Source organism: Bos grunniens, chromosome 14 (genome assembly GCF_055505025.1).
Source record: "Bos grunniens cultivar Pamir isolate PY7600 chromosome 14, Bosgru_T2T1.0, whole genome shotgun sequence".
NCBI classification, from domain to species: domain Eukaryota; kingdom Metazoa; phylum Chordata; class Mammalia; order Artiodactyla; family Bovidae; genus Bos; species Bos grunniens.
The window spans coordinates 1,293,350-1,320,072 of record NC_141178.1 but is presented as its reverse complement, the minus strand read 5'-3'; the positions used below and the strand labels follow the sequence as shown (position 1 = coordinate 1,320,072).

Below are 26,723 nucleotides of genomic sequence, written 5' to 3'. Positions count from 1 at the left end.
AGTGATACACAAATTTGCAAATCAGCCAAAAGAGGAAGAGGCAGAAGGAAGCTCCATGCAGTGACCAAAAGCACAACTTCACTGCGGGGAATCCTGCTGCGCGTCCTGTCCCTGCTGCCCGCCTCGCCTCTGCTCTGCCGTGTGGTTCAGCAGGGCGCTGCGGACTGACCAACAAGCTCCTCCATCTCCCGGCCTCCGACTGGGCTGGGTCAAGGGGAGACCCCAGCGGGAGGGAGCCAGTGTCACTGCGCTTCTCTCTTGGGCGCCTGCCGGGCCCCGGGCCTGACATGCTGCACCCTTCTTCCACAGCCACAGCCACTACTCGAGAACCATCTCCACAGCTACAGCTCTTTCTCCAGGTTCCAGAAACCTCTCCTTTTCTTGGCTCAAAAGACCAAAGGGCAGTAATTCCCCTTACCAGCGTGTGCCACTGCCTCTAGCTGGTTCGCCTCAACCCCTGCAAACTCTGCCTCCTCTTAACTGTCTTCCATCTCCCCCTGTGAGTGTGCCCTCTGTGTCCCGCCGGCTCAGTCCAGTTCAGTCGCTCAGTCGGGTCCGACTCTTTGCGACCCCATGGACTGCAGCACGCTAGGCCTCCCTGTCCATCACCAACTCCCGGAGTTCACCCAAACTCATGTCCATCGAGTCGGTGATGCCATCCAACCATCTCATCCTCTGTCGTCCCCTTCTCCTCCTGCCTTCAATCTTTCCCAGCATCAGGGTCTTTTCTAATGACTCAGCTCTCCACATCAGGTGGCCAAAGTATTGGAGTTTCAGCTTTAGCATCAGTCCTTCCAGTGAACACCCAGGACTGATCTCCTTTAGGATGGACTGGTTGGATCTCCTTGCCATTGAAGGGACTCTCAAGAGTCTTCTCCAACACCACAGTTCAAAAGCATCGATCCTTCAGCACTCAGCCTTCTTTATGGTCCAACTCTCACATCCATACATGACTACTGGAAAAACCGTAGCTTTGACTAGACAGACCTTTGTTGGCAAAGTGATGTCTCTGCTTTTTAATATGCTGTTTAGGTTTGTTCTATGTATATGAAACTGAATCATTGGCCACACACCTGCAACTAACACTGTAAACCAAGTATACTTAAATAAAATAAAGCTAACGCATTGACATAAGTATTGATAAAGACGGCAGAAGGAGCAGTGTGAATAAGACTTGGAGACGCATGGAAGGTACCTTGGAGCCTCTTTTCACAAGAGAGTTGACTTGATACCAAAGCACTGGCCCCCATCCCTCACCTGGCCATTCTCCAGGCTGCAGTCCCCAGCGGGCTTTGCTTCTTGGGTCTGTAGAAAATGCCTCCTGATTCCACCTGCCCCGCTTCTCAGGGCTGCAATTCTTTGGAGCTCGCCCCCGAAATCACTCTTGTGTGTCCTGTCTCAGGTGCAACACATGAATGGAAGACACATTTTTCTTAGGGAATCCCAGGCATTACTCACCCGTGAATCCCAGGCATTACTCACCCGTGAATCCCAGGCATTACTCACCCGTGGCGCATTCTCACCAATGGGCCTGTGACAATTACTTTTCCCTTAGTATCATTGTCAATAAACATTGCTCAGGAAGGCTTCCCTGATGATTCAGCAGTAAAGAATCTGCCTGCGATGCAGGAGATACAGGAGACTCAGGTTCGATCCCTGGGTCAGAAAGACCCCCTCGAGGAGGGCATGGCAACTCACTCGGTGGAGTTCTTTGCCGGAGAATCCCATGGACGGAGGAGCCTGGTGGGCTGCAGTCCATGGGGTTGCAGAGTCAGACACGGCTGGAATGACTGAGCACGCACACACACTCAGGAACAAAACAGTTTTTAATTCAAGAGAGTTCATTTCGCTCTAGAATACTTGGACTTTTGTCACGGTGAGGGCGGGTGCCGTGCACACGTATTGTCAAAGATGAACTGACGTTTTATTATAGTCGGACCGTAAGCTGTTCATATCTCTCAGGGTAAGACTTCTGACTTGTACATGCAGGGAAACAGATACCTTCCGCAGCTTTAGAGCAACAGGACTCATTATGTCCCCAGATGCAGGCAGCGTGGGCTTGTACAAGCCACAGACAGCTGTACACTGTGACCTCGATGGGACTGAGCTTATTTTGCACTTTTACTAAAAGTGTAAAAGAGGAAAGAGATCAGACTTCACCTCCGCTCTCACTCCCCACCCCCAGGTTAAGATGCTTCCCCACCAGGGAAGGTGTTAAATAAAGGAGAGAACTCAAACCAGCCTTCCTTCAACCCGTCCATCCGTCCAGCAAATCCCAGGCTTCTGTGAAACTGAGTGCTCGGCCAGCTCCCTACTGAGGACAGCTCTCTGCCCGCCCGGTGGCGCTGGAGGAAAGGAGAGAGCCTTGGCCAGATGGATGCCTCTGGATCGGACCTTGTGCAGCTGTGGCTGGAGATCCCAGCTCGGCTACATGCAGTCTCCAGCAGGTTCCTTACCTCTCTAAACTTTAGCTTCCTCGTCTATAAAATGGGTCCACTAATACACTTAACTGATGGGCTTTGGGGTGACCCGTTTGTCCCAGGGGCTGTTCCAAGTATTAGAGCTGAAAGTTCTGCATTCTAGGAATACCTTAGTTCCCAGGACAGTGGATCTTGTTATTTTTGTGAGGATTAAATACAGTTTCACCTGTGAAGTGCTGCACTCAGTGTCTGAAACACGACGCATTTACAGCGTATCGGTATGCTTGGTGTAAAGCCCCACTGCCACACCCTGGGGTTTCCCCGGATGTACCGGGTGTTCACTGAGGCGAGCACGGCGTCCAGGGATGCCCGCTCTCCGTGTGGGTGGAGGGCCGCACCCCCGTGTCAGTAACAGAGCTGCTGCGGCCCGCAAGCCAGCGGGCCCTGCGCACCCCTGACTGTGCGCACCCCTGACCGTGCACCGGAGGAAACGCAGGAGGGAAGAAGAGACCAAGGTGCTGGCCCCGGAGAGCTCAGCTTCGTATCAGGGAACGGCTTCAGTGAGCCGGACTCTGGGGTCTTCCTGCACAGAAAAACGCGCCAGATTCCTCCTCCTGTGATGTCTCAGATCAGTTCAGTTGCTCAGTCGTGTCCGACTCTGTGCGACCCCGTAGACGGCAGCCCGCCAGGCTCCCCCGTCCCTGGGATTCTCCAGGCAAGAACACTGGAGTGGGTTGCCATTTCCTTCTCCAATGCATGAAAGTGAAAAGTGAAAGTGAAGTCGCCCAGTCGTGTCAGACTCTTAGTGACCCCATGGACTGCAGCCCACCAGGCTCCTATGTCCATGGGATTTTCCAGGCAAGAGAACTGGAGTGGGGTGCCATTGCCTTAAGGGCAGCCCAGTAGACTTCCACTGAGGGTTGACAGGAACAATAGCCTACGAACAATGACTAAGTTACAGATTCTCAATGTTTCAGGAGAGGTTAAAACCTTTGGTGTCTAATTTTTTAAAAATATCCCACGGGCACAGCAAAAGTAATCTGTATGCAGCCTGCAGGCCACCATTTTGCAAAGAGCGATGTATGTCATATGTTCTATGCTAACACAACCCAAGAAATAATTCTATTAGTTCTTTAATTTGAAGGCAAATCCATGACAGCTGGATTCGTCCATTGCTTTCAATTGTGAATTTGTTTCTAATTCAGTTGCTTTACCCAGGACTGCCTTTCCAGCATGATCAAATCCTCTCAGCTGCCTGTGAAAAGGTTTTCCATCCTAAATAGCAGAAAGTGCTCCCTCAGCTCTCCCCATCTTCTGCAACCGTTGTCTGTTTCTCGTGCTTCCGCACTTCAAAGGGCCAGTCTGCGATGCCCGCCCCCATCGAGGTTTCCATTCTCTCCTCCTCCCAGGACAGTGCGGCTGTTTCTCAGACCCCTTCACTGAAAGTGCACGCGTGGCAGATTCATGCCAATGTGCAGCAAAACCACTACAATATTGTAAAGTAATTAACCTCCAATGAAAATAAATAAATTTATAAAAAATAAAAAAAGAAAGTGCCTCCAGGAAGGTCATGGATGGCCACCTTGTTGCAAAATTCAAATGGATGCTTTCAAATTCCTGTCTAACTTAACTTCCCTCTGGCATTTGGTATCACTGACCACTTCCTCCGTCTTGAAAATGTCTCTGTCCTTGGGTTTCACAATGCTCATTCTTTCTCTATTCTCTCCCTACCTTTCAAGATACTTCTTCCGTGAAAATGTTTATTCCTGGATCATTTGTTTTCATTGGCATATAGCTACTTTACCATGTTGGTTTCTGCTGTGCAAGGAGGGGAATCAGCTCTATGGAAAGGTATACATCCCCTCCCCCTTGGCCCTCCTCCCCACCCTCCCCATCCCACCCAGCTGGGTGGTCTCAGAGCACAGCTGAGCTCCCCGAATACACGAGGGTCCTCTATAGCTCTCTCTCACGCATACTCAATCCCAACCTCCCAGTTAATCACACCCGCCTCGCCCGCCCCCACCGTGTCCATAACTCCACTCTCTACGTAGACGTCTCTTCCTGCCCTGCAAATGCATTCATCTGTACCGTTCTTCTAGATTCCACATGCATGTGTTAAGATTTTTTGTCTTCCTGACTTTCCTTCACTCTTTATTTAGATAATTTTCTTAAACACTTGACATAGACCGAGCTGATGCTAAGCATTTTCCAAATGTAGCTATAGTATAGCTCACTTCCTTAATCTATTTCCCTAAAATGCATTTCTAATCTAAACTCCAGCTTACATGGCTTACACGTTTAATTCAGGCTTTGTGGAGAGTCCAGTCATTGCCCCACCCCTGATTATTCCAGAATCTAGTAAATGGGGAACGATGGGAGAGGGGCAGCGGGCATGGGTGCCTCCACAGTGCATCCTCAAGTCCCTTGAAATCCCTTGGAAATCTTCCATGTCCAGGCCGAGGTCAGGGTGCCGGGATCTAGGGCTCTGCCCCCTAAAAGGAGCACACAGCACACCTCGGAGTGTAGGTGTGAGTCGCCCAGTCATGTCCGACTCTTTGCGACCCGTGGACTCCAGCCACCAGGCTCCTCTGTCCGTGGGATTCTCCAGGCGAGAATACTGGAGTGGGTTGCCATTTCCTTCTCCAGGAGATCTTCCTCAACCAGGGATCGAACCAGGGTTTCCTGTACTGCAGGCGGATTCTTTACCGTCTGAGCCACCAGGGAAGCCCTCCTGGGGTATAAGCACCTCTCCGATCCACAGACTTCTCTCTGTCCTGAATCCCAGGAAAGGCCCCTTTGTCTCTTGGCACACTAAAGACTATTTTTTAACCCACTTCTTCCATGGGTTTAGGTTTTCACAAAAGACAGGAAATCCATTAATTACAGACTACTGCCGCTCCCCACACCCACTCTGCAAAAAGCCCTGAAGCCAAGAAAACACTTTAAAAGGGGATGCCTTCCTTGCTGGGAAGTGGTGTTAAAAATGGAGGGCAAGGCATCAATCTATATTTCGATGAGGTTTCTCGCCACAGTTCTTTTGCTGACGCTGAAAAGAGTTATTGTCATCACGTTTTTTCTTTTTCTTTTTCTGGCTGCACCGCGAGGCCTGTGGGATCGTAGCTCCCAGCCAGGGACTGAACCTGTGTCCCCTGCGTTGGTACTTTCACCACCATGGAGCTTTCACCACCCCCGAGCAGGTCCCCCATCACCCTTTTGCAGATGAGAAACACCAGGCTTAAAGTTGCCTGAAACCATGTGCCCGCAGATCCCCAGAGTGTGCCCACGGCCTAACGTGGTCTTGCCGTCTCTCTGCCCTGAAGTGCTGGCGTTCCTCCTCTCTCTTGGTTTTGCCCGGTCTGCGTGCTTTCAGGGGTCATGGGGCCACACGTATTATATTATCTGACACCTACATACCAGGTGTGTAGATTTTTCCTATTCTTGGGTGTCCTTCTCTGCCTGCTTCCTGATCACTTTCACCAAGATGGCTTGTTCACACTTCCATTTCAGCCCTTATGAATTAATAACCCATTATCTCCTTGTTCCACCAGCGTCTTTCCACCTGTTCCTTTTCTGAGAATTTGGAGGTTTCAGCCCCATCATCTCCCCATTTGCCAGAACTAAAAGCCTCTGAATTATGCTTATTATCCTCTTTCTGTTTCTGTATTGAGTCTCCTGTTTACCTGTCAGGCTTCCCTGGTGGCTCAGATGGCAACGAATCTGCCTGCAATGCAGGAGACCCGGGTTCCATCCCCAGGTCTAGAAGATCCCTTGGCGAATGGAATGGCAACCCACTCCAGTGTTCTTGCCGAAGAGTCCCAGGGACAGAGGAGCCTGTTGGGTACAGTCCATGGGTTCACACAGACACAACTGAAGGGACTAAGCACACAGGCACACACATTTATCTGCCAACTTTCCCCTCCTTTCCGCCCCCAAAGCTACTTTTATGTACTAAATATATATTTTATTTTGTTTTTTAAGGAAATACTTTTTATTACGTTTGTTATTAACACTATAAAATACAATTTTAACAGCCAGGAAATACAATGCCATTGATTATATGTTATAAATAAATTAATTTGAGTTACTGTATTTTTTCATATGTAGTTCAAAATTATGTATAGATGCAAAAATGTCTATTGCATGATAAAAATCTATTCACTGCCATTTCATTACATTAAATTAAAATCATGCCTATAAGAGATTTTCCCTAAATTTTCTTTTTTTTATTAATTAATTTTTATTGCTGGATAGTTGCTTTACAATATTGTATTAGCTTCTGCTGCTGCTGCTGCTAAGTCGCTTCAGTCGTGTCTGACTCTTTGCGACCCCATGGACTGCAGCCTACCAGCCTCCTCCGTCCATGGGATTTTCCAGGCAAGAGCACTGGAGTGGGTGCCGTTGGCTTCTCTGGATTAGCTTCTACTGCATGGCAAAATGAATCAGTCATACACACACATTTACATATATCCCCTCCATTTTGGACCCAGAGAACGTCATACAGAGTGAATTAAGTCAGAAAGAGAAAAACAAATACCGTGTATTCATGCATATACGTGAAATCTAGAGTAATGGTGCAAATGACCTTATGTGCAAAGCAGAAACAGAGACACAGACGTAGAGAACAAGTATGGACACCAAGGGGACCCGGGAGAGCGGGGTGTCCTGGGAGCCTGGGACTGACGGGCATGCACCGCTGGTGCTGAGAGGCTGCACGGCCACTGGGCGCGTGCCGTATAGCACAGGGACGCTACTCATCCCCGAAACTGGTGAAATTGTCTCAACCTCCATCCTTACATTCAGTAACAGTAACGCACGATCCTGGACATGTCTCCAAATTGTGCTACGAACTGAAAGAAGACGGAGCTTCCTCATTCACAGTCCCAACTGTATTTCTCTCAATGGACTTCAAGAGCCATCAGCGTGAAGCCTAAATCCTTTCAGCAAGCTCCCTTGTTACTTGAACTCAGCCTGACCAGCCTAAATTTCCGTCTCCTTATCCCGTTCCAAACCTAGCACGAGATGCTTCATGAAACTAATTTCCATTCCCTGACAGTGAATCCCTCAGAATGTATAGTTTTGCAAGTGTCTGCTAGAACTGTCTTATATCATTTTCTCCCTGAAAGACATTTTACTAATTCTTCGGGTGTCTTACTGCTTTGAATATCGTCCCTTCTCAGTGTCCTTTCCAATTTGTTCCTCTCCTCTTCCTGCCTCAAAGACACTGGAGTATGTAGTACTAGCACGGCTCTTGGACTCAGAGAAGGACTCAAATCTTGCCTTTCTTCTCTTTATCTGTACGACATTGACCAACTTATTTTTTTACAATTAGTCTAATTTTTCTCAGGTGTAAAATGTGGGATTTAGTAAGTACGTCAGAGCTGTCATGATAGTGAAAAGCATAACCTAGGTAAGAGCACTAGCTCATGGTCTGGCATATAGCAGCTGCTTAATAAAGGCTAATTTCCATATTAAGGTAGAGTTAGTCTTCATTACTGTTCTCACTAAAGGCATTTTACACTGTAACTATATTTTAACACATACGTGTGATCCAGTGTGGGCTTCCCAGGGGGGGCTAGCGGTAAAGAACACGCTTGCCAACACAGAAGACGTAAGAGACCTGGGCTTGACCCTGGGTAGGGAATAGCCCCGGAGGAGGGCATGGCAACCCCCTGCACTGTTCTTGCCTGGAGAATCCCATGATCAGAGGAGCCTGGTGGGCTACAGTCCATGGGGTCATGGAGAGTCAGACACAACTGAAGTCACTTAGCATGCATGAGCATGACCCAATATACCTTAAGACTTTTAAAGTTAAAATACTTCTTAGGTATTTTTGCATAAAGAACACTGCCAAGTGTCTCAAGTATTCAGCTGAACATTAATAGCACCTGAGTTTCCACCTAAAGGCAGGAAAAGAACCCTGTGAAGGAATTAGTGGGAACAGAGCCCAGAGCTCACATAGGGGTTGGAGCTTTGCCTGCTCCCAAGAGCCGGACGGCAAAGCTTCACAGGGCCAGGGCACCACGTCCACCTTCACATTCCATCCGAAACTAGACGTCCTGCCAGGGGTGGGGACATGGATGGGACAGAAGGGATCAAGGACAGATGCTTCCTAGAAATGCAACCCAGGTTGGAGCTCCTGACGCTCCTGGTGACCCTGTCGCGGCCCTCTGCTTACCCCAATCTCCAAGCTCAAACAGCTCGATCTTGTTCCTCACGGCCCTGGACAATCCCTCCCCTCATGGGAGAATTCCTGTCGCCTTCACCACTTCCCACCCACAAGGCGGCCCCGACCTGACTCAGCAAAGAGCTAGAGAGACAGCTGGAGGGAGGAACATCCTCAGTCCACAGCAGCCCTTCCCCAGATGAGGCGGAATGGGCCGGAATCTGGGCAAACCCAGTGGACACCAAACCCTGCTTTTGTGCAGAGATTCTTTTTTTTAAAGTCAGCTCTCTTAAGAACAATTCAGAATGTTTTTGCCCTTGAGAAACTCTGTGGTCGCTTTCCTGGTTCACCCTGTTTGCAGTGAGCTCGTTTTAGAGAGGCAGTTTCTGAAGCTATCCGCTAAAACAGGACCACCATGCTCGCAAGAAGTTGGCAGCTTGCTCAATGAAAGTATGAATGGACCAAGGTCTCAAAATAAAAAAAAATTTAAAAAATACCTCCAACTTAAAATAATCTTCCAGACCTCATTTTAAGAGAGTCCCTGTCCATTCAGAGACTTTCATAAATAACCCCCAATGAATGACATGTGTTTGTCGGCAAAACCGCTCACCTGAAATGCACGCTGGTTGGTATGCAGTTTATTTCTGAGAAAGGAGGCTTGACCTAAGGATTAAAAATAGAGGAGCAGTGCTCAACTGAATCTGCCAACTGCTCACCCCCAAAGCCTCAGGTATAGTCTATTTTGAGAAGAGTTCAGTCTGAGGGGAAGTGCAAGTCTAGCTACGCAAGGAGCTAGCAAATAGTTCTTAAAAATGGGACGGACCCTTCTATCTTGCAATGCCGCCGTTGGGAGTCTTAGTGCAGAATTACTGCACCTAAATGGGTGGACTCTCTAGTATCAGTTGCATTTTGTGGAATGACATTGAGAGGAGGCCATATAATTACGGCATACCCAGGCCAGTATACTGAATCTTAAATGGAACCCTGTCGTATACCCTGCCATACCCTGTGACTTCTCAATTATTTTCCTTGCACGTAGACCCCTCGACGGTCCCCACAAGGATCTGCTGACCCGTTCCCTGACAACCCCACCGTCGTGTCTGGGCACACCTGTTTTCTTTCAGACCCTCACACATGCCAAAGTCTTTCTCACCCTAGTCCTTGTATTGCAGGAAGGGGGACCCCCACCAGGGCCTGACAGTGGGCTCCTGTCTAACGCTCAGAAGTGCCTTTTCCAAGGAGACACACGCACTGACCATGCAAAAGATTTTACTGGAAAGGGGCACGCGGGTGGAGAACGGCAGGGTGAGAGAACCAGGAGAACTGCTCTGCCCTGGGGCTTGCAGGCAGGGGTTTTACGGGAGTGGGGGCAGCTTCCGGTTGTCTTTGGCCAATCGTTCTGCCTCAGCGTCCTTCTTGGCGGCAGGTGTGTTGTTCATCCTTCTCATGGATTCCAGTGAGAAGGACGCTGGAAGGCTGATGACTTCTGTTTGCTGCTTATAAGTCGCGTCAGTCGTGTCTGACTCTGTGCGACCCCACAGACGGCAGCCCACCAGGCTCCCCCGTCCCTGGGATTCTCCAGGCAAGAACACTGGAGTGGGTTGCCATTTCCTTCTCCAGTGCGTGAAAGTGAAAAGGGAAAGTGAAAAGTGAAAGTGAAGTCGCTCAGTCGTGTCCAACTCTTCGCGACCCCATGGACTGCAGCCCACCAGGCTCCTCCGTCCATACGATTTTCCAGGCAAGAGTACTGGAGAGGGGTGCCAGTGCCTTCTCCATCTCATGGATTCCAATGAGAAGGTCTCCGAAAGGCTGATGACTTCGCCCTGTTTGGGCCCCTCCCAAAGTCTGCAGGCTGACTTCTCGGGGCAGGACCGTATCCCTCATCAGCCTTTCCTGTTGCGAGACCTCTCAGGCAAGAGCACCTGGCCGAGGCATGTACTTCCGGGTCGAGAATTCCCCAGTCGCTGGGCAGCCTCTTCCTTATCTCTGCTCTTGAGGCAGCTTTTCACATCCTCAAGTGTTAGCTGTATTGTCATCGAAGCCGCTTCTCTTTCCACCGCCTTGCCCCTCAGCACCTGTTTGATTCTCTGCACGGATCACAACGAGGTCCTGCGGTTTTTGAATGGCTCTTGTTCTCCCACTAACGTGCAAATTCTGTGAGGAGCATATTTAGTTTCATCCTCAACAGCAGGCATAGGTCCTGGCATGTCGTAGACGATCAATTAATCATGACATGATGCTAAATGAACAGTAAGTGATACACCAGTTCATCTCTACCACACTCCTGTTGCCAAACCAGATATGTTCTGTCTGATGGGCGGCAGGTTAAAATGATGAGACACAGTAATACAGCAGAGAGATGATTTATTTGAAAGGCAACCAAGTGAAGAGACATGTCAGATCCATCTCCCAGAAGGCAAGGAGCTTGGGGTGTTTATGGGATAAGAAACTGAAGAGGCAGGGTGGTCTGGGGCTTGGGGAGCAGGAGGATCCCTGGCAGGGGTGATGGATGACGGTTCACAGACATCCTCTGTGCAGCTGTGACTAAGCCACAGGCCTCTGCAGGTTCAAAACCCGGAGGCGCAGAGCACGAACTGCAAGGGGAACTTCCAGCTCTGTGACGTCGGAAGGTCGCTGAGCGTGGGCGTTCGCGCATGCCCAGTTGGAGGGTTGGGGGTCCTATCGTCTTAACCGCAGTGTTGCGCAGTCTCAGCGCGAATTAGACACAGCTGACTCCAAGTTCCAGGGAAACAACCTGGGCAAACATCTTATTGTTTAGGCCACGTGCCACTTGGAGGACATGCAAGTGTTTTGATGACCTTGACTTGTGAAGGCAGGTGAAATGGATTTGAGTAATAATTACCTACGGTTTCACTCCCACCCTATTTACCCCAAACTCCAAGGCCCAGTTCCAGCCTTGCCCCTCCCCGCCTCCACCTCTTGGCTTTTCCATAAAATCGTCCCTGAGCTTACGAAGGGCCAGAGATGTGCGTGGCACATGGCGGCTGCTGGATGAATACAGCCGCCATCAGTGTTACCAGGGCGCTCTTCCCGTGTGCTCCTGTGGCTGTGTTCCCACGCATCAGCTTTTCTCACACCACTGTCATGATGTTTCCCATCTCCACACTGTCCGTATACCATCTGTCCTGCTTCTCTTATGTACTTCTTAACACAAAGACTTCCTTCTTAAGCAAACAAGTGGTTTTAGTATTTCTTTGGCTGCCCCTGGTCTTGGCTGTGGCACGCAGGACCTTCGACCTTCGTTGGGGCGGGTGGTATCTTATCTTTCAGTTTGGGCACATAGGACCTAGTGCCCTGACCAGGATGGAACGCAGGCCCTCTGCATTGGGAGCAGGAGTCTTAGCCAGTGGACCGCTAGGGAAGTCCCCTTAAGCAAATGTATTTTTAAAGGAAAATTTTAACGTGCTATTCTTTTTTTATTTTTTTAGAGAATATTATTAACTGTTAAAAATACGGCAGTACTGAGATGCATCTTTATCCATAACACAATCAGAAAGACAGAAAGTCTCTGAATGACTTCCTCACTTTGTGCTTCATTATTATTTATGGCCACAATTGGGTCCATCAAAAATCACCCCATCTATCATTCAAACCCTTCTGTCATATTGTGTTATCCTAACACTGTTCACTTAGCATTTATTATTCTCTACCTTGATTAGTTAAAATATACTTTTATGCCTATATATCATCTCAGTGTCTTATTTCTCTTTATATCCTTCCTGGTTCTTAGGTTGATACTTATACAGAATATATGCTTAGTACACTCTCACTTAAGTCCAATAAAAGCTTTGAAACAACTTGATCAAAAGAACCTGTTCTTCCAACGTTCAAAATACTTTTTAAAGTAGATAGGTGAGAAGATATTCAGGAGTTCTGGTTCCCTTCTCCCTCTGTCCTTCTGATATCCCACAGATATGTATCAATACATCCTCTACCTCATTCAAGCCACCATGGTGGACTATTAAGGACGTCCCTTTGTCTATGTAAACTATATCCAACTAGGAAGAGGGCCCAGTACAAGAAATGTATCCTTTTCATGCATGAAATACACTAGAAGCAAACTCTCTAATTTATATGAAACAAAGGCCAAATAAAACCAGGAAAAAAAACTGAATGTGTGATTTATTATATTTAAGATTGGTCTATAAGGTTTAAATATGTCTGTCATAATTAACAATAAATGAATGCAACTTTACAAAATCAGTATTTTAATACAGTACGGGATTAAATGTAGCAACTGTGCATTGGAAGATTGAGATTTCCTCAATGCAAATATGGAATATGCAGCACCATTTAGAAGCTTCCACTAAAAATGCAAGCTGCGGTAATTATTACAAGCTCTACTCAAAACACAGGACTACCTAAATCAGGCATTAGAGGAAAACAGTGGAGTCATTCAGGCGTAAGATGTCAGATTTGGTACAGGATTAAAATACTAGCGTTTTTTTTAATGTCCTGGTTTCAAATTAATAAATACAAAAACAATATAAAAATATACACCAGTTGATAAGCCTGCAGCGGAGAGGGCCGGAAGGCTAGATCTCGCTCTCATACGTCTGCAGGTACGTCTTTAGGGTCAGAATTTCTGGGTAGCTGCGGCTGGTCTTGCGGAAGAAGTCCAGGCTGGTGAGACGCTCGATGTCCCGCACCCGCGCTGTGTGCATCTTGAGAAGCTCCTCCACCCATTTCGACTCGTCCTCTGAGCTCTGCCACAGAAAGGAAAGACAGTCAGAGTCAGAGTTTTCCAAAGGCGTTTCTCCAAACGCTCCGTTTGTTCTGAGTCCACACGCGACCTCTGTGAACTCCTGCACCCAAAGCCAAGGTGTTTTCTTCCTCCTTGGATTCCCCGCAGCTCCCACATCCCTGCCACAACACACCACAAATACCGGCCCTCGGCTGTAAACATTTTCAACGGCAGTTAGCCGGACTGAATAAAAGAGAGGTGTGGTGCAAGAGGACATTTGACTCAATGGGTCCTCAGAACAGAAGTCAAGATAGGGAGAGCGCAAAGCCCTGGAGAAATCAGTCATTTGTCTCTCTCCCCTGAGGTCGAATTGCAGTAAGGAGCAGAGCGCAGGAGGACCGGAGCCTCCCCTGGGGAGTGCAGAGCTTGTGCGCAACGCACATGACGTGTGTGCACCCCTGGAGCTTCTGAAGAACATGCTAGATTGATAACGTCACCTATTAGGCTGCAACGGATTGAGATTGCAATGCATTTGACTCAACTCGTATCAATTGCGCCGCCCAGTGAATACACCTAGCACTTTGGGGCCCAAGAGGCTGGGGTTGGAAATGCAGTTCCCCTTCCTGCCTGGGAGACCTCGCTCAAGCTCTCTAAACTCCTGGCCTCCTTTTCTTCATTGGTACACAAAAAGAATAACGTTTACTGCAGCTCCCGGGGCAGGAGGAAGGACAGGAAGGAAGAAGGGGGTGAGAGTGAAAAAAACCATCACGGGTGTTCCCAGGATGGGAAGAAAGGAAATCTCTGTCTTAACTGCTTGTGAAGAATCGCCTCATTGGCCCAAACTCAAGATGAAAGACATTTAAATGTCTCACACTAAATAATTTATTTCACATCTACTGCTGCTGCTAAGTCGCTTCAGTCGTGTCCGACTCTGTGCAACCCCAGAGACGGCAGCCCGCCAGGCTCCCCCATCCCTGGGATTCTCCAGGCAAGAACACCGGAGTGGGTTGCCATTTCCTTCTCCAATGCATGAAAGTGAAAAGTGAAAGTGAAGTCGCTCAGTCGTGTCTGACCCTCAGCGACCCCATGGACTGAAGCCCACCAGGCTCCTCCATCCATGGGATTTTCCAGGCAAGAGTACTGGAGTGGGGTGCCATTGCCTTCTCCGATTTCACATCTAAGGAGAAATGAAAAAAGTAACGCTGGGACCTCCCTGGTGCTCCAGTGGCTGAGACTCTGCGCTCCCAGAGCAGGGGGCTCAGGTTTGATCCCTGGTCAGGGAACCGTATCCCACATGCCACAGCTAAGACCTGGTGCAGCCAAATAAATCAATGATTAATTAGCAAAGAAAGAAGAAAGAAAGAAAAATAATGCCCACAAAGCAGTCTTTACTTTTAAAAAATATTTTTCACTTTTGAGGGAAGTTGAGAGAAAGAATGAGATCTGGGATCCTTGAGAATGTGAGGAAATGTCTACCTTCAGAGAAGAGATGGGGCGGGAGGGTCTTTGCAAATAATCTCATTCCCAAATTGCAACGGCTGCCAAGAGCCTTTCTACAAGTGGAGGGGTAGCTGCGTGCCCCAGGACTGAGGCAGCTCAGGCACGCCTGCGCCCGAGTAGCTGCGTGCCCCAGGACTGAGGCAGCTCAGGCACGCCTGCGCCCGAGTAGCTGCGTGCCCCAGGACTGAGGCAGCTCAGGCACGCCTGCGCCCGAGTCTTCCACCGCAGGCAGTCTCCGCGAGCTACACCAAAGCCCAAGAACCTGCACTGGGTTTTCTCGGAAAGCTCCAACCCACATGGGCCTGGACAGGGCGCTCTGGCAGCTCATGCCAGTGCTAAATACGTCCAGGAGGGTGTTGGTTCAGGAAACTGATGCCTGGCCATCCCCGGCAAAAGGAAGAAACAGGAAGAAATTGCTTTGGAGGCTGGGGGAAATAAGGATTTTAACCCTCCACGCCTCACCCTCCTCACCCAGGCTGACCAAGATCTCTGCGATTCATAGGAAAGGACAGGCCTAAATATAACTCTGCCCACAACGGTACTGACCAGTCCTCAGTGTGACCATGTAATTAACGAAGTAGGAGGTCTCCAAGTGGATCGGGACCCCCTCAGAGTAAGCAGAGTAAGCACGAAGAGATATTTTGGGAGAATTTTCATATTTGACTCATTCATTTGATTTTTCAATGGTCAGTAAGTTTAATGTTTCCTTTGTAAACGAAGTCTTTTGAACGTGTGGACAAGGGGTGAAAAGGTTTTTCCTAATTTAAATAATGGCCAGCTGGGATTATAAGAATTTGGGGAAAAATCTGTCTTTTGCTATTTCTTTCCTAGGGAAGTGATTTGCCAATTTCATCTGAGAGGCATTCTCCTCTGGTTCTCACAGGCTAAAATCCAGCCTCCAATTAGTCAAAATACCGGGCTACGATACAAGGAAGAAAATGACTTCTGCCCCTTGCTAGCCGGCAACCCACTGAAGTGTTTGCTGCAGGAGGCTCTAGTATGAAACGTGAAACTAATAAAAGTCGAGTAAAAGCTCAAGTGAACCAAGAGAGGAGAAGAAAAACTTTAAAAATAAATAACTTTACACACTGATGCAAATGAAAGCACAATCCAGGGACTTGCTTCGTGTTTGTTTTTTGTTTTCGATATGGACATTTATTCTTCACCTGCCTTCCGCCCAAACGAGCTCGTGAATTCAAGTCCCAGCACTTTTAAGGTGGACCTTAAAGTAAGGATGTAATTCAAAATGATACGCGTACCCCTGTGCTCACTGCAGCACTGTTGACCAAACCCAGCTCATGGGAACAACCTAAATGCCCATTAACAGAGGAATGGAAAAAAAAGATGTGGTCTGTATATACAATGGGACATAGCTCAGTCAGAAAAAAGAATGAAACTGGGTTATCTGTAGAGATGTGGATGGACCTAGAGTCTGTCACACAGAGTGAAGTCAGAAAGAGAAGAACAAATATTGTCTATTAATGCATATACGTGGAATCTAGAAAAACGGTACAGATGAACCTATTTCCAGGGCAAGAATAGAGATGCAGATGTAGAGAACGGACATGTGGACCCAGTCGGGGGCACGAAGGGGAGGATGGGACGAAGTGGCAGGTTGGGATTGACATATATACACTGCTGCTGCTGCTAAGTCGCTTCAGTCGTGTCCGACTCTGTGCGACCCCATAGACAGCAGCCCACCAGGCTCCCCCGTCCCTGGGATTCTCCAGGCAAGAACACTGGAGTGGGCTGCCATTTCCTTCTCCAATGCATGAAAGTGAAAAGTGAAAGTGAAGTCGCTCAGTTGTGTCCGACTCTTAGTGACCCCATTGACTGCAGCCCACCAGGCTCCTCGGTCCATGGGATTTTCCAAGCAAGCGTACTAGAGTGGTGTGCCATTGCCTTCTCCGATATATATGCTACCATGTGTAAAGTAGGTAGCTAGTGGGGACCTGCTATAAAGCCCAGGGGGCACAGCTCGGTGCTCTGGGATGACCTGGAAGGGTTGGATGGATGGGAGGGATGGTCCAAGAGGGAGGGGCTATAATATGTACGGTTGGTTAATTTCATTGTACAACAGAAACTAACAGCGTTGTAAAGCAATTTTACTTCAATTTAACAAAATAAAAGAAAGCACAGACAGCTGTCTATGTGGCAGGGGGCTCTTCAGTAAGAAGCATGCTGGCCATGAGCACTACAAGAAACACCTCTAAGCTCTGGGCAGGGAGGAAGACATGTGGGACATCAGTGGGTGCCGTCAGACGTAACATGGGGAGGAATAAAAAACTGCCTTTGAGCTGAGTTCAGAATAATGTTTTCAAGCTCCCCCATCACCAAATTCCCCAAATGACAGGAAAATGTGAAAACCTTTCCCTCAAGAACTTAGGTGTCTCTTCCATGGCTTAAGTTCAAAATGTCTTTGTAGTCTCTGCCTAGTCTTAAACATGTATGGCAATTTTGAATTTCACCCCATAAAATATGTGTTTACTTTTTTGAAAAAATGTTACCTCCCCACAACAATATTTCAGTAAAACTGAAGTTCAGATCCAGACGTATTACACGCCCCCCCACCCCGGTACACCATTAGCTACTCCTGTGGGGTGCAGACAATCAGAATTGAGAAGGTCAAGCCAATCAGTTGAGGATAGTTCCTCTTGCACTTGACACTCCCTTGCTTCTCCACCTCCCATCCAGTTATTTCTAAGATCTTATTGATTCTTGCAATACAATATTGCTGCCTTCCACCTTCCTTTAGAAATTTCCAAGACCACACCCCAGTTCAAGTTCTGTTACCTCAATCTTCGGAATCCCGCCAAAGCCCTTTGAGGACCATGCTTCATTTCCTCCAATTCTAATTTATCTCCCAAAACAGAGGCCAAAATATTGCTCTTATGTCTAAACATTTTTTGTGGTTATCTTTGTGGCTCAGCTGGTAAAGAATCAGTCTGCAATGCAGGAGACCTGGGTTGGGAAGATCCCTGGAGAAGGGAAAGGCTACCCACTCCAGGGTTCTGGCCTGGAGAATCCCATGGACTACACAGTCCATCTTTCACTTCACTAATGTCAGTGCAATAAGCAAAAAATGCTAAGGCTCCAAGCTTACACTATAGAAATCTGACAGATTTGAAAGAGGACGGGCTTTTGAAAACAGAGTCTTGAATCTAAAGTTCTGCTCTTCTACCCACGAGGTTGAAGGCAACCAGATAACCATGCTACATACTTCTTTATGAGCTACAGGTTTCTCAAGACTTACTAAAAGGGGAAGCGGAGGAGGCCATACGCACCCGCCTAAAAGGGTAATAAGATGATGAGAGATAACACAGGAGACAAGACTGCACAGTACTGGATGGTCAACATGGACTCAATCAACGGTAACGACTACTACTATGGCTGCTATGACTATTTTTATTTTATTTTAATTATTATTTTTGGCCACATGAAATGTGGGATCTTAGTTTCCCAACCAGGGATGGAAACCAGGCCCCCTGCTTTGGAAACACAGAGTTTTAACCATTAGACCAGCAGGGAAGGCCTGACGACTTTTATTTCAAATTTGATTCTATGCAAACATTTAAAACCTTATCTCCCACTATGATCTTCATTTCCAATAATCTGGGCAAACTTAGCTTTTTTTTAAGCCATATTTCAAATTTCTAGTTTTTCCTGCATCCATTTTTTTTTGTTTAGGATGGTCATAGCCTCAATCTTCACCTATACTTGAAGCCCTAGCCTCAAAACTGCCTTGTCCACGAAGCTGAAAATCTGTCTTGAAGCTATTCTTAAGGCTCTTTGCCTTTTAGTGAAGCAGTTTCTGTGCTTGTTTCATTTGCTCTCCCCTGGAAGGCTGCCTGGAGGGGTGACTATGTTAAATACAGCATGGTTTCTCCCAGGGTACCTTACATAAATAATTAAGGAATTGAAGCACTGCCTGTTGACTAAAATTTTCTTCTGGAGATTTTAGCTCTGATCCTTCCATAAACAAAAGCATAGAGACTGCTCTAAAATCAACCTTGAAGCACAAGGTTTCCATCACTTTAAAGAGACCTGGAGTGGTCACGCGATTTGCCCCCAAGTGCAGCATTAGACCAGAGCCAGGCGCACACAGCATGGCTCCTGTCTGCCTTCCTGGGCCTTTTTCATCCTGCCGTCCAGCTTTCATGTTGGAATAAGTGAATCGAGTCATCTGTGCTATTTAAGAATGGGGTGACCTGTTACACCTGCCCTTACAACTAGTAGTAAATCAAAGTCTGATGTGTAGAGCATATATTCCTGTGTGTTTGTGTCTATATTTAAAAATGGATAACCAACAAATTCCTACTGTGTAGCACAGGGAACTCTGCTCAGTGTTACGTGGCAGCCTAGATGGTAGGGGAATTTGGGGGGAAATATATATATACCCCAAAATGAATCCCTTTGCCGTCATCTGAAACTTCCACATTTGTTAATTAGCTATTGTTGTCGTTTTAGTCACTAAGTTGGGTCTCTCTGCAACCCCGTGCACTATAACCTACCAGGATCTCCTGTCCATGGGATTCTCCAGGCAAGAATACTGGAGTGGGTTGCCATTTCCTTCTCCAGAGTGATTGGCTGTACTCCAACACAAAAAAAAATTAAGAAGTTTTTATTAATGAAATTTTCAAACATCCACAAAAGTAGAGTGAATGATATAATGAGCTCCTGGCTGCTCTTCCCTCATTTCAGTAACTACCAAAGTTGTGCTGCTTTTCACTGTTTTCAAAATATATTTGTCTTTTGCAAAACTGAAGACATTTGAGCATTTTTATCATTTGTCAAGAGCAAACACTGAAATAGAACTTAATTAAATGCACAATACCCTTACATTGAAAAATAAAATGCCATTAGGACACAGAGTTCCCAAGTGTTTGGCAGTTTTGTTGGGTCCTTTCCAAAGACTCAACTTGTATCCCCATTTGTATAGTCCAAATGTTTTATAATAAGTGTGTTCTAGTTCAAGGGTGGGGATATAATTTAAGACACAAAGATGAATTCTGTCAGCAAATCCCAAAGGACACTGCTTTTTTATAACAGTACATTTTTTTAATTTTCAAAATTAAAATATCAACATCACTAGCAACACCAAATCTACTGTGTAAAGTTCAAATTTTCTTTGCTTGCTTTATTTGTTCTTGAACTGTATCCCATTAAGGGAGTATGGTCAGAGTGCACGTGTGCTCAGTCGCTTCAGCTGTGTCTGACTCTTTGCAACCCTATGCACTCTAGCCCTCCAGGCTCCTGCGTCCATGGGATTCTCCAGGCAGGAATACTGGAGTGGGCTGCCATACCCTTCTCCAGGGGATCTTCCTGACCCAGGGATCAAACGTGCATCTCTTATGTCTCCTGCATTGGCAGGCGGGTTCTTTACCACTAGCACCACGTCGGAAGCCCTACAGTCAGAATACATGTAGTTTATTTGAATTCTTTTCTCTGCGCAGTTATGTTATAAACTTGACGCACAGTCATTTGTCTCGTTTTATTTAATACGTATACATATAGCTGATTCACTTCATTGTATAGTGGAAACGAACACAACATTGTAAAGCACGTATATTCCAATTACAAAATAATAACAGAAGAAGGTGGGATGATTTGAGAGAATAGCACTGAAACATACACATTACCAAACGTAAAACAGATCGCCAGAGGGAGTGTGATGTGGGACGCAGGGCACCCGAAGCCGGGGCTCCGTGACCACCGGGAGGGGTGAGGTGGGAGGGGACACCCGTGTGCTTAGGGCCGGCTCACACGGACGCACGGAAGAACCGTCACACCATTGTGAAGCAATGATCCTCCAGCTACAATTAAACAAGTTCCCCTTCTGCCTCACACACAGGGTGAAACTGCGCCCCTCATTTAAGCTTGGCTCATCCCTGCTGTCTGCAGTTGTTATTTCATAGCATCCTCCCTTCACTTCCAGAAATGTTCTAGTTTGGATAATAATAATGGTAATAAATAATAAGTACCTATGTACTTGCTGAACAAAACCTAAAAAAATAAATAAAATTAAACAAGTAAATTAAAAAAACCAATAACAATACAGAGACTTTTAAAGCAATGAAAATGGGGCAGGAAATACGCGTGAGATAAAGGAGCGCGGGCGGAAGCGGAAGCGGCAGCCTCGAGGGCCGCCATGTCTGCACTCACGTTGCAGCTCTCGTCGTTGTCGGGCCTGTGGGGCAGCACGAAGGCGGACACGGAGAGCGGCCCGTCGCAGCGGTCGGCAGGCTGCGTGAAGTCCAGGCAGCTGGTGAGGATGCTGTAGTAGTGGGTGGGCACGGGGACGGAGCTGCCCTCCACGTACCTGGCACGGGGAAGCAAGACGAGTTAGGGCTGACGGAGAGCGCTTTGTGAAGGGTGGTCAGTGAACGCTGCCCCAGCGACTGTAAGGACATCCCTCTCAAGGGAGTCGCTTTCTCACTTAGAGCGTTACCCACTTCTCTGTCTTTGAATATAATGTTTTCAATGCCCAGTATCTCCTTTCTCTCAACCTGGCAGAGCAGAAAAGATACTCGAGACAAAGGAAAACCGCCTGAACCCAGACTCAGAGGCTGGACACAATGACAGGTCAACGGAGTAGCAATGGAGGCAGCAAGAGCCGGTAAGCGCCGCGGCGGGGGGCGGGGCTTCTGAGCGCGAGCGCTGTGGCGTTCCACTGAAAGCTTCCGTGCTTGGAAGCACCGTTGCGAGGTCCACGTTTCAGGAGAATAACTCTCACAGGTTTGTATCAAATGGGCCAGAGGCAGAAAACACAGGAGCTCGGAGAAGAATAGCCCTTTCAAGCCACAGTGAGGGCCTGAACTTGGTACAGAGAACTCATTTACTAAAGAAAATTCTAAGGACTGAGTGCTAAGCGTAAATAATCTTTGCCAGTAGAGCACAGCATAGGAAGTGATAATTCCTTACTTAGTTTTCTCTTATCTTCATTTTAATCATTTTCAAAATACTGAAATTACAATTAAGCTGATAATATAATTTGAGCTTAAAACTATAACAATAACCATCAATAAATGTATGAGTAAGATAAAATTTCTCTTAGGATGACTGGAAAGGCAGTAAGAGCTATTTCATTACTTATCTATATGAAAAAAATTAACATTTTTGTCTAATTAACTATAAATCACAATTAAACCCTCATATTTTGTGTTTAATTGTGGTTTATAGTTAATTAGACAAAAATGTTAATTTTTTTCATATAGATAAGTAATAAAATAGCTCTTACTGCCTTTCCAGTCACAATTAAACCCTCTCATATTTTGTGTTGGAGAAGGCAATGGCACCCCACTCCAGTACTCTTGCCTGGAAAATCCCATGGACGGAGGAGCCTGGAGGGCTGCAGTCCATGGGGTCGCTGAGGGTCGGACACGACTGAGTGACTTCACTTTCACTTTTCACTTTCATGCACTGGAGAAGGAAATGGCAACCCACTCCAGTGTTCTTGCCTGGAGAATCCCAGGGACGGGGGAGCCTGGTGGGCTGCCATCTATGGGGTCGCACAGAGTCGGACACGACTGAAGTGACTGAGCAGCATATTTTGTGTTACTCTATTTCATGCATATATAAAATTAAGTGATGATCTATTATGAATTTGTTGTATTTATAACTTCTTGTCTTCTACACCAGACTGTGAGTTCCTCATGAATAGAGTATGCCTAATTCTTTTATATCCATAATAGCACCAGAGAGAGGGACAGAAATGAGATTTGATCAAAGTTTATATGCAATTTCGTATTAAGATGTACTGACTCAGAAAACCTAAGGAATTTTAAAAGTCCCCTCCCCCCAAATAAGGGAAACAAGGGAAAATTATTTCCACAAGAGTTATTAAAGAATAAATGAAAAAATTTAATCTTTTGATACGTATTCTTTGATGGAGCTGAAAAGTGCATTTATTTACTACAAACTCCTGTTGCTTTCAACCCCCAATGCCATGTTTCATAAAAGGCCCAAAACAACTGACGAACTCACAAGGAGATTCAAAGAATAACAGGTTTAACAGGCATCAGCTCTTCTCCAGTACATGAATATTTGAAAAATATTCTTGAGTGAGATCTTGGAATTTAAAAGCTTACTGTTTGATTTTGTCTTGTGTGTCGTGTAAGCCATCGTAGTCATAGTCAAAGATTGGTCCACTTATCACATTAACTCCATTTCTTTCTGAAGCATATTTCTTCACCAGAACCCTTTGGAAATAATTCCAGATGCCTGTGCAAAGACAAAAATCAGTTCTTTGTGAACAAAACTCCTTGCTTTGGTCAAATTCTCTCTAGGATGTGTTAAATAAGACACATATCACAAGTTAAGAGACAATAGAGCTGTTGTGATTCTTGAGAACAATCCATCGTAAAGCACTAGCTGTGTGTGTATCATTTATGAACCAGAAAAGACATGGAGACATTCATTGGTAGAGGAGTTTAACCTAGGTGAACAGTCAGGGAAGGCTTTGCAGAGGAGATGGTTATTGGGCTGAGGTCTGAAGGATAGGGGGTTTTTTTGAGCAAAGGGATAGAGACAGAACATTCCAGGAAGACAGAATAGCTGTGCAACAGAGGAAGTACAGTGTTTGTGAAAAGTTGAAAAAAGGCCTTAATCTGCTTTTTTTTCTTTCACGATGTCATAGGTAGAGTAATTCCCAAGTTTATGTCTCTAGCCCTAACCTTTCCATGCAGCTCCAGACATGTCCAACCACCCATCTCACTGTGCATTTGAAGACTTCATAATCATATCTAACAAAAAATTATTCAAACAGAGTTCTTAATTCTCCTTTTCACTCCTGTTCCATCTCTTGGCTTCTCCATCACAGTCAGTGGCACTCGCTCTCAGATGTTCGGGTCAAAATCCTAGGACTCACCCTGGACTTGTCTGCTCTGTTCATACACATGTGGCAAACTCCTGTCAGTGAGACCTCCAAAACACAGCCCAGTCTTCTAAAGCTGACCACTTCTCACCATTCTCACTGCGTCCACACTGATCTAAGCCACCATCTTCTCTGCCATGAGCTACCACAAAAGACTACTTCCTGGGCCCCCTGGGAGAAACTCTTCTTTCCGTGTAGCTCAGCGGTCCCCAACCTCCAGATCTAATGCCTGATGATCTGATGTGGAGTTGATGTCATACCAGAAATAAAGCACCCAGTACATGAAATGCACTTGAATCATCCCCCCAAACCATCCCCTTCCCATCACAGAAAAACTGTCTTCCACAAAACTGGTCCCCTGGGGCCCGCGGGCTGTATGAGGCCATTCTCTGGAGCAGCCAGACGGATCCTCTTACACCATGAATCGGAGAGTGACTCACACTCCCCAGCACCCTTTTCTCACACTCCAGATGATTTCTCCCGTAATTAGAATAAACCCCCAGCTCTCCACCATGGCCCCTGCCTCCCTCTGTGGCTCTCCTTCCCATTCTTCCCCCCAGCTACAGGCTTCTGCCCCTGCTTGCTGAACGTGCTTCAGAGTAAGGCGCCGCACATGCTCCTCCCTCTATCTGGAAAACTCGCCCTTGGTCTGTGATTCCCGGGTGTCTCCTCCACTCTGCATTTCTCAGTTTCATGGTCATCCTCTAGAGAAGACTTTCCTGTCCAGGCTAGCTCCAATTCCACTACAGTCGATCGCCGGGGAAGGACAGGGGTGGAAGGGAGAAGAGAAAAGGCAAGAGAGGACAGGCAACGCAAACCAGAGAAGCTGGCTCCAAAATGTTAGATGTGACTTACTGCACTCGACGCTATTGGGTGGTCAAAGGACTCATTCAGGTTTTTCTGTACGATGTGATTGAAAAACTCGAACTTGTTGGCCAACCTGATACATGGGGGTTATGAGGTCCAGGCTGTTATCATTTCTTACCTCCTCTAATTAAAAAATACTTGGGCATTTTTCCCATGGGGTTTCAACTGCTGATGATCCTCTATTCTAAATGAGAAGGACAGAGCAGCCACCAGAGCCAAAACACCACGGATAATTATTTGCAATAAAGAAGGGAGGACAGTGGGGGAGAAGTTCAAATGTTAACTTAAGCATAAAAATTGGAGAGGCATAGAGGGAAAGAAATAACAATGGGAACAGTCAAAAGGCCAAACCCGCAGAAATGTGGCCTGTGAAAAGCCATCCCCACTGAAGAACAGCGGGCCCTCTGTGAAGGGCCTCTGGCCACACCAGCCTCAGGGTGGGACCGTGTGTGTGTTTCCTTTATTGCTGCTTGGTCAAAAAGGCATCAGCAAAGAAGAAAGAAATCCAGGAAACCCAGATTTGTGGAAACTCAATGCAGCTGCATTCCATGTAATATTATGACAAATGGATTTACGTGAGTTTATGAAACATTTCTCCACTGGGCCTGAGAACAAACCAGGAAACCTCCTTTTAAAAGCATACTTTAAATTTTCACTCATATGCAACAGATTCTACCTTTGAATAAGCCCTTATTTACTAACTGAGGACATCAAATAAACATTTTTTTCTCTAAACCATGCTGGCCATTTCACTGATGGCAAGTTGAGGAGGCTTGGCCCCGTAGATGACACTGCACCATCTCATGTTTCTGTTCTGAAATTGTATTTTAGTCCTCAGAGTCATGTAACACAGCCCAATGCTCCTTTACTAAGTAAAATTATGTAGAAATGTTTCCCTTTCCCACCCTTCCTAGAAGTATCCAGGTCTGCTTGCTGTAAATGAAATAAAGGGAGGTCAAGTCTACTCCACAATGCCTTCTCTGTCTTTGAAGACATGGATGGATGGATGCATGCATGCATGGTAGATGGAAGGAAGATGGATAAATGGATGGTTGGATGGATAAATGGATGGTTGGAAAATGAATGGACGGATGGATGGATGGAAGGAAGATAGATGAATGGATAGATGTATGGGCAAGTGAATAAATTCTTTGTTATCAGAAATAGAAAATGGATTATTTTGTTCATTGGACAATTAAGTTACAAATCCATATAAGCCATAGAAGTCATGCAGTCAAATCTTATCATTTTACAAATGAGAGGCGAAATGGCATTTCTATGATCACACAGGCAGTGGTCACACTCCAGGGACCAGAACTCAGTTTGGGAGCCAGAGCTTACCATGCTTATGCCATTCATTTCATCACTATCACTCACAAATATTTATATTGTATAGAAAGAAATTATGAGTGTATATAATTTACACAGCCTGAAAACCAGCTGAATTTATACTCTGATGATTCAGAAGACTCATTAAGTCTTGCTAGGTTTCAGGATCAATATTCAGACTACATCATCACCATTCCCCTAAAGGAAGGATTGTTAATGGCTTTTACTATAACATTTAATAAATAAATACAGATGCTATTAAATGTTAGATAGCATCCAAAATACAGAGAAGACTCTCTAAACCACCTATAGCGTGAGCATTGAAATACGGAGAACAACAGACTAGAAGCACAAACTTGGTTTAGCTTAGCTTCTACCATTCATGACCCGAGTCACTTCTTGTGACTTTAATTTCTTAACTATAAACAAGGGCTAAATAATAATCCATCAAGCTCCCTCACAGATTCATAATTTGGATTAGCAGTAGAGAATTTACATTAAAGGCTGCTGAAAATAATAAAGGCTAAACACATGAAAGTTATTAAAATGAATATAGAGGTAGGAAAGGTAAGTGGTAAATTTAGAAACATTTCTTCCCACAAATAATAATCTACTAGGTAAATATTGGACTTACGTTTAAAAGCAGGATACATTGGAACCATATTGGTTACAAGGAATGCATCATATTTAGCTTCTGGGGACGAGCTCAGATCTAAACATTAGGAAAACAAATACTATTACACACTAAAATCGACATCAATAAAAAAAAGTAATCTTGTAAAATGACCCAAATAACATGCGATGACTGGACCTGCTCTTTCATTTCCACTTACCCCTCTTATGTGCCATCGCCTACTTCTCTTCCCA

At 46.2% G+C, this 26,723-nt stretch overlaps 1 protein-coding gene across 17 annotated transcripts in view; it reads right to left on the bottom strand.

Annotated features, from left to right (window-relative positions):
• Window positions 1-12,709: 12,709 nt before the first annotated feature.
• Window positions 12,710-26,723, bottom strand: part of ENPP2 (ectonucleotide pyrophosphatase/phosphodiesterase 2) — a 132,810-nt gene continuing 118,796 nt past the window's right edge. For all 17 annotated transcript variants that reach the window (XM_086335724.1, XM_086335727.1, XM_086335731.1 and 14 more), the window contains 4 exons: window positions 26,491-26,568; window positions 22,876-23,008; window positions 20,951-21,107; window positions 12,710-13,310 (listed from right to left, as the gene is read on the bottom strand). In XM_086335724.1, coding sequence (XP_086191850.1) covers window positions 13,140-13,310; window positions 20,951-21,107; window positions 22,876-23,008; window positions 26,491-26,568 — 539 coding nt within the window. In that variant the 3' untranslated portion in view covers window positions 12,710-13,139. The remainder of the gene's footprint in view (window positions 13,311-20,950; window positions 21,108-22,875; window positions 23,009-26,490; window positions 26,569-26,723) is intronic.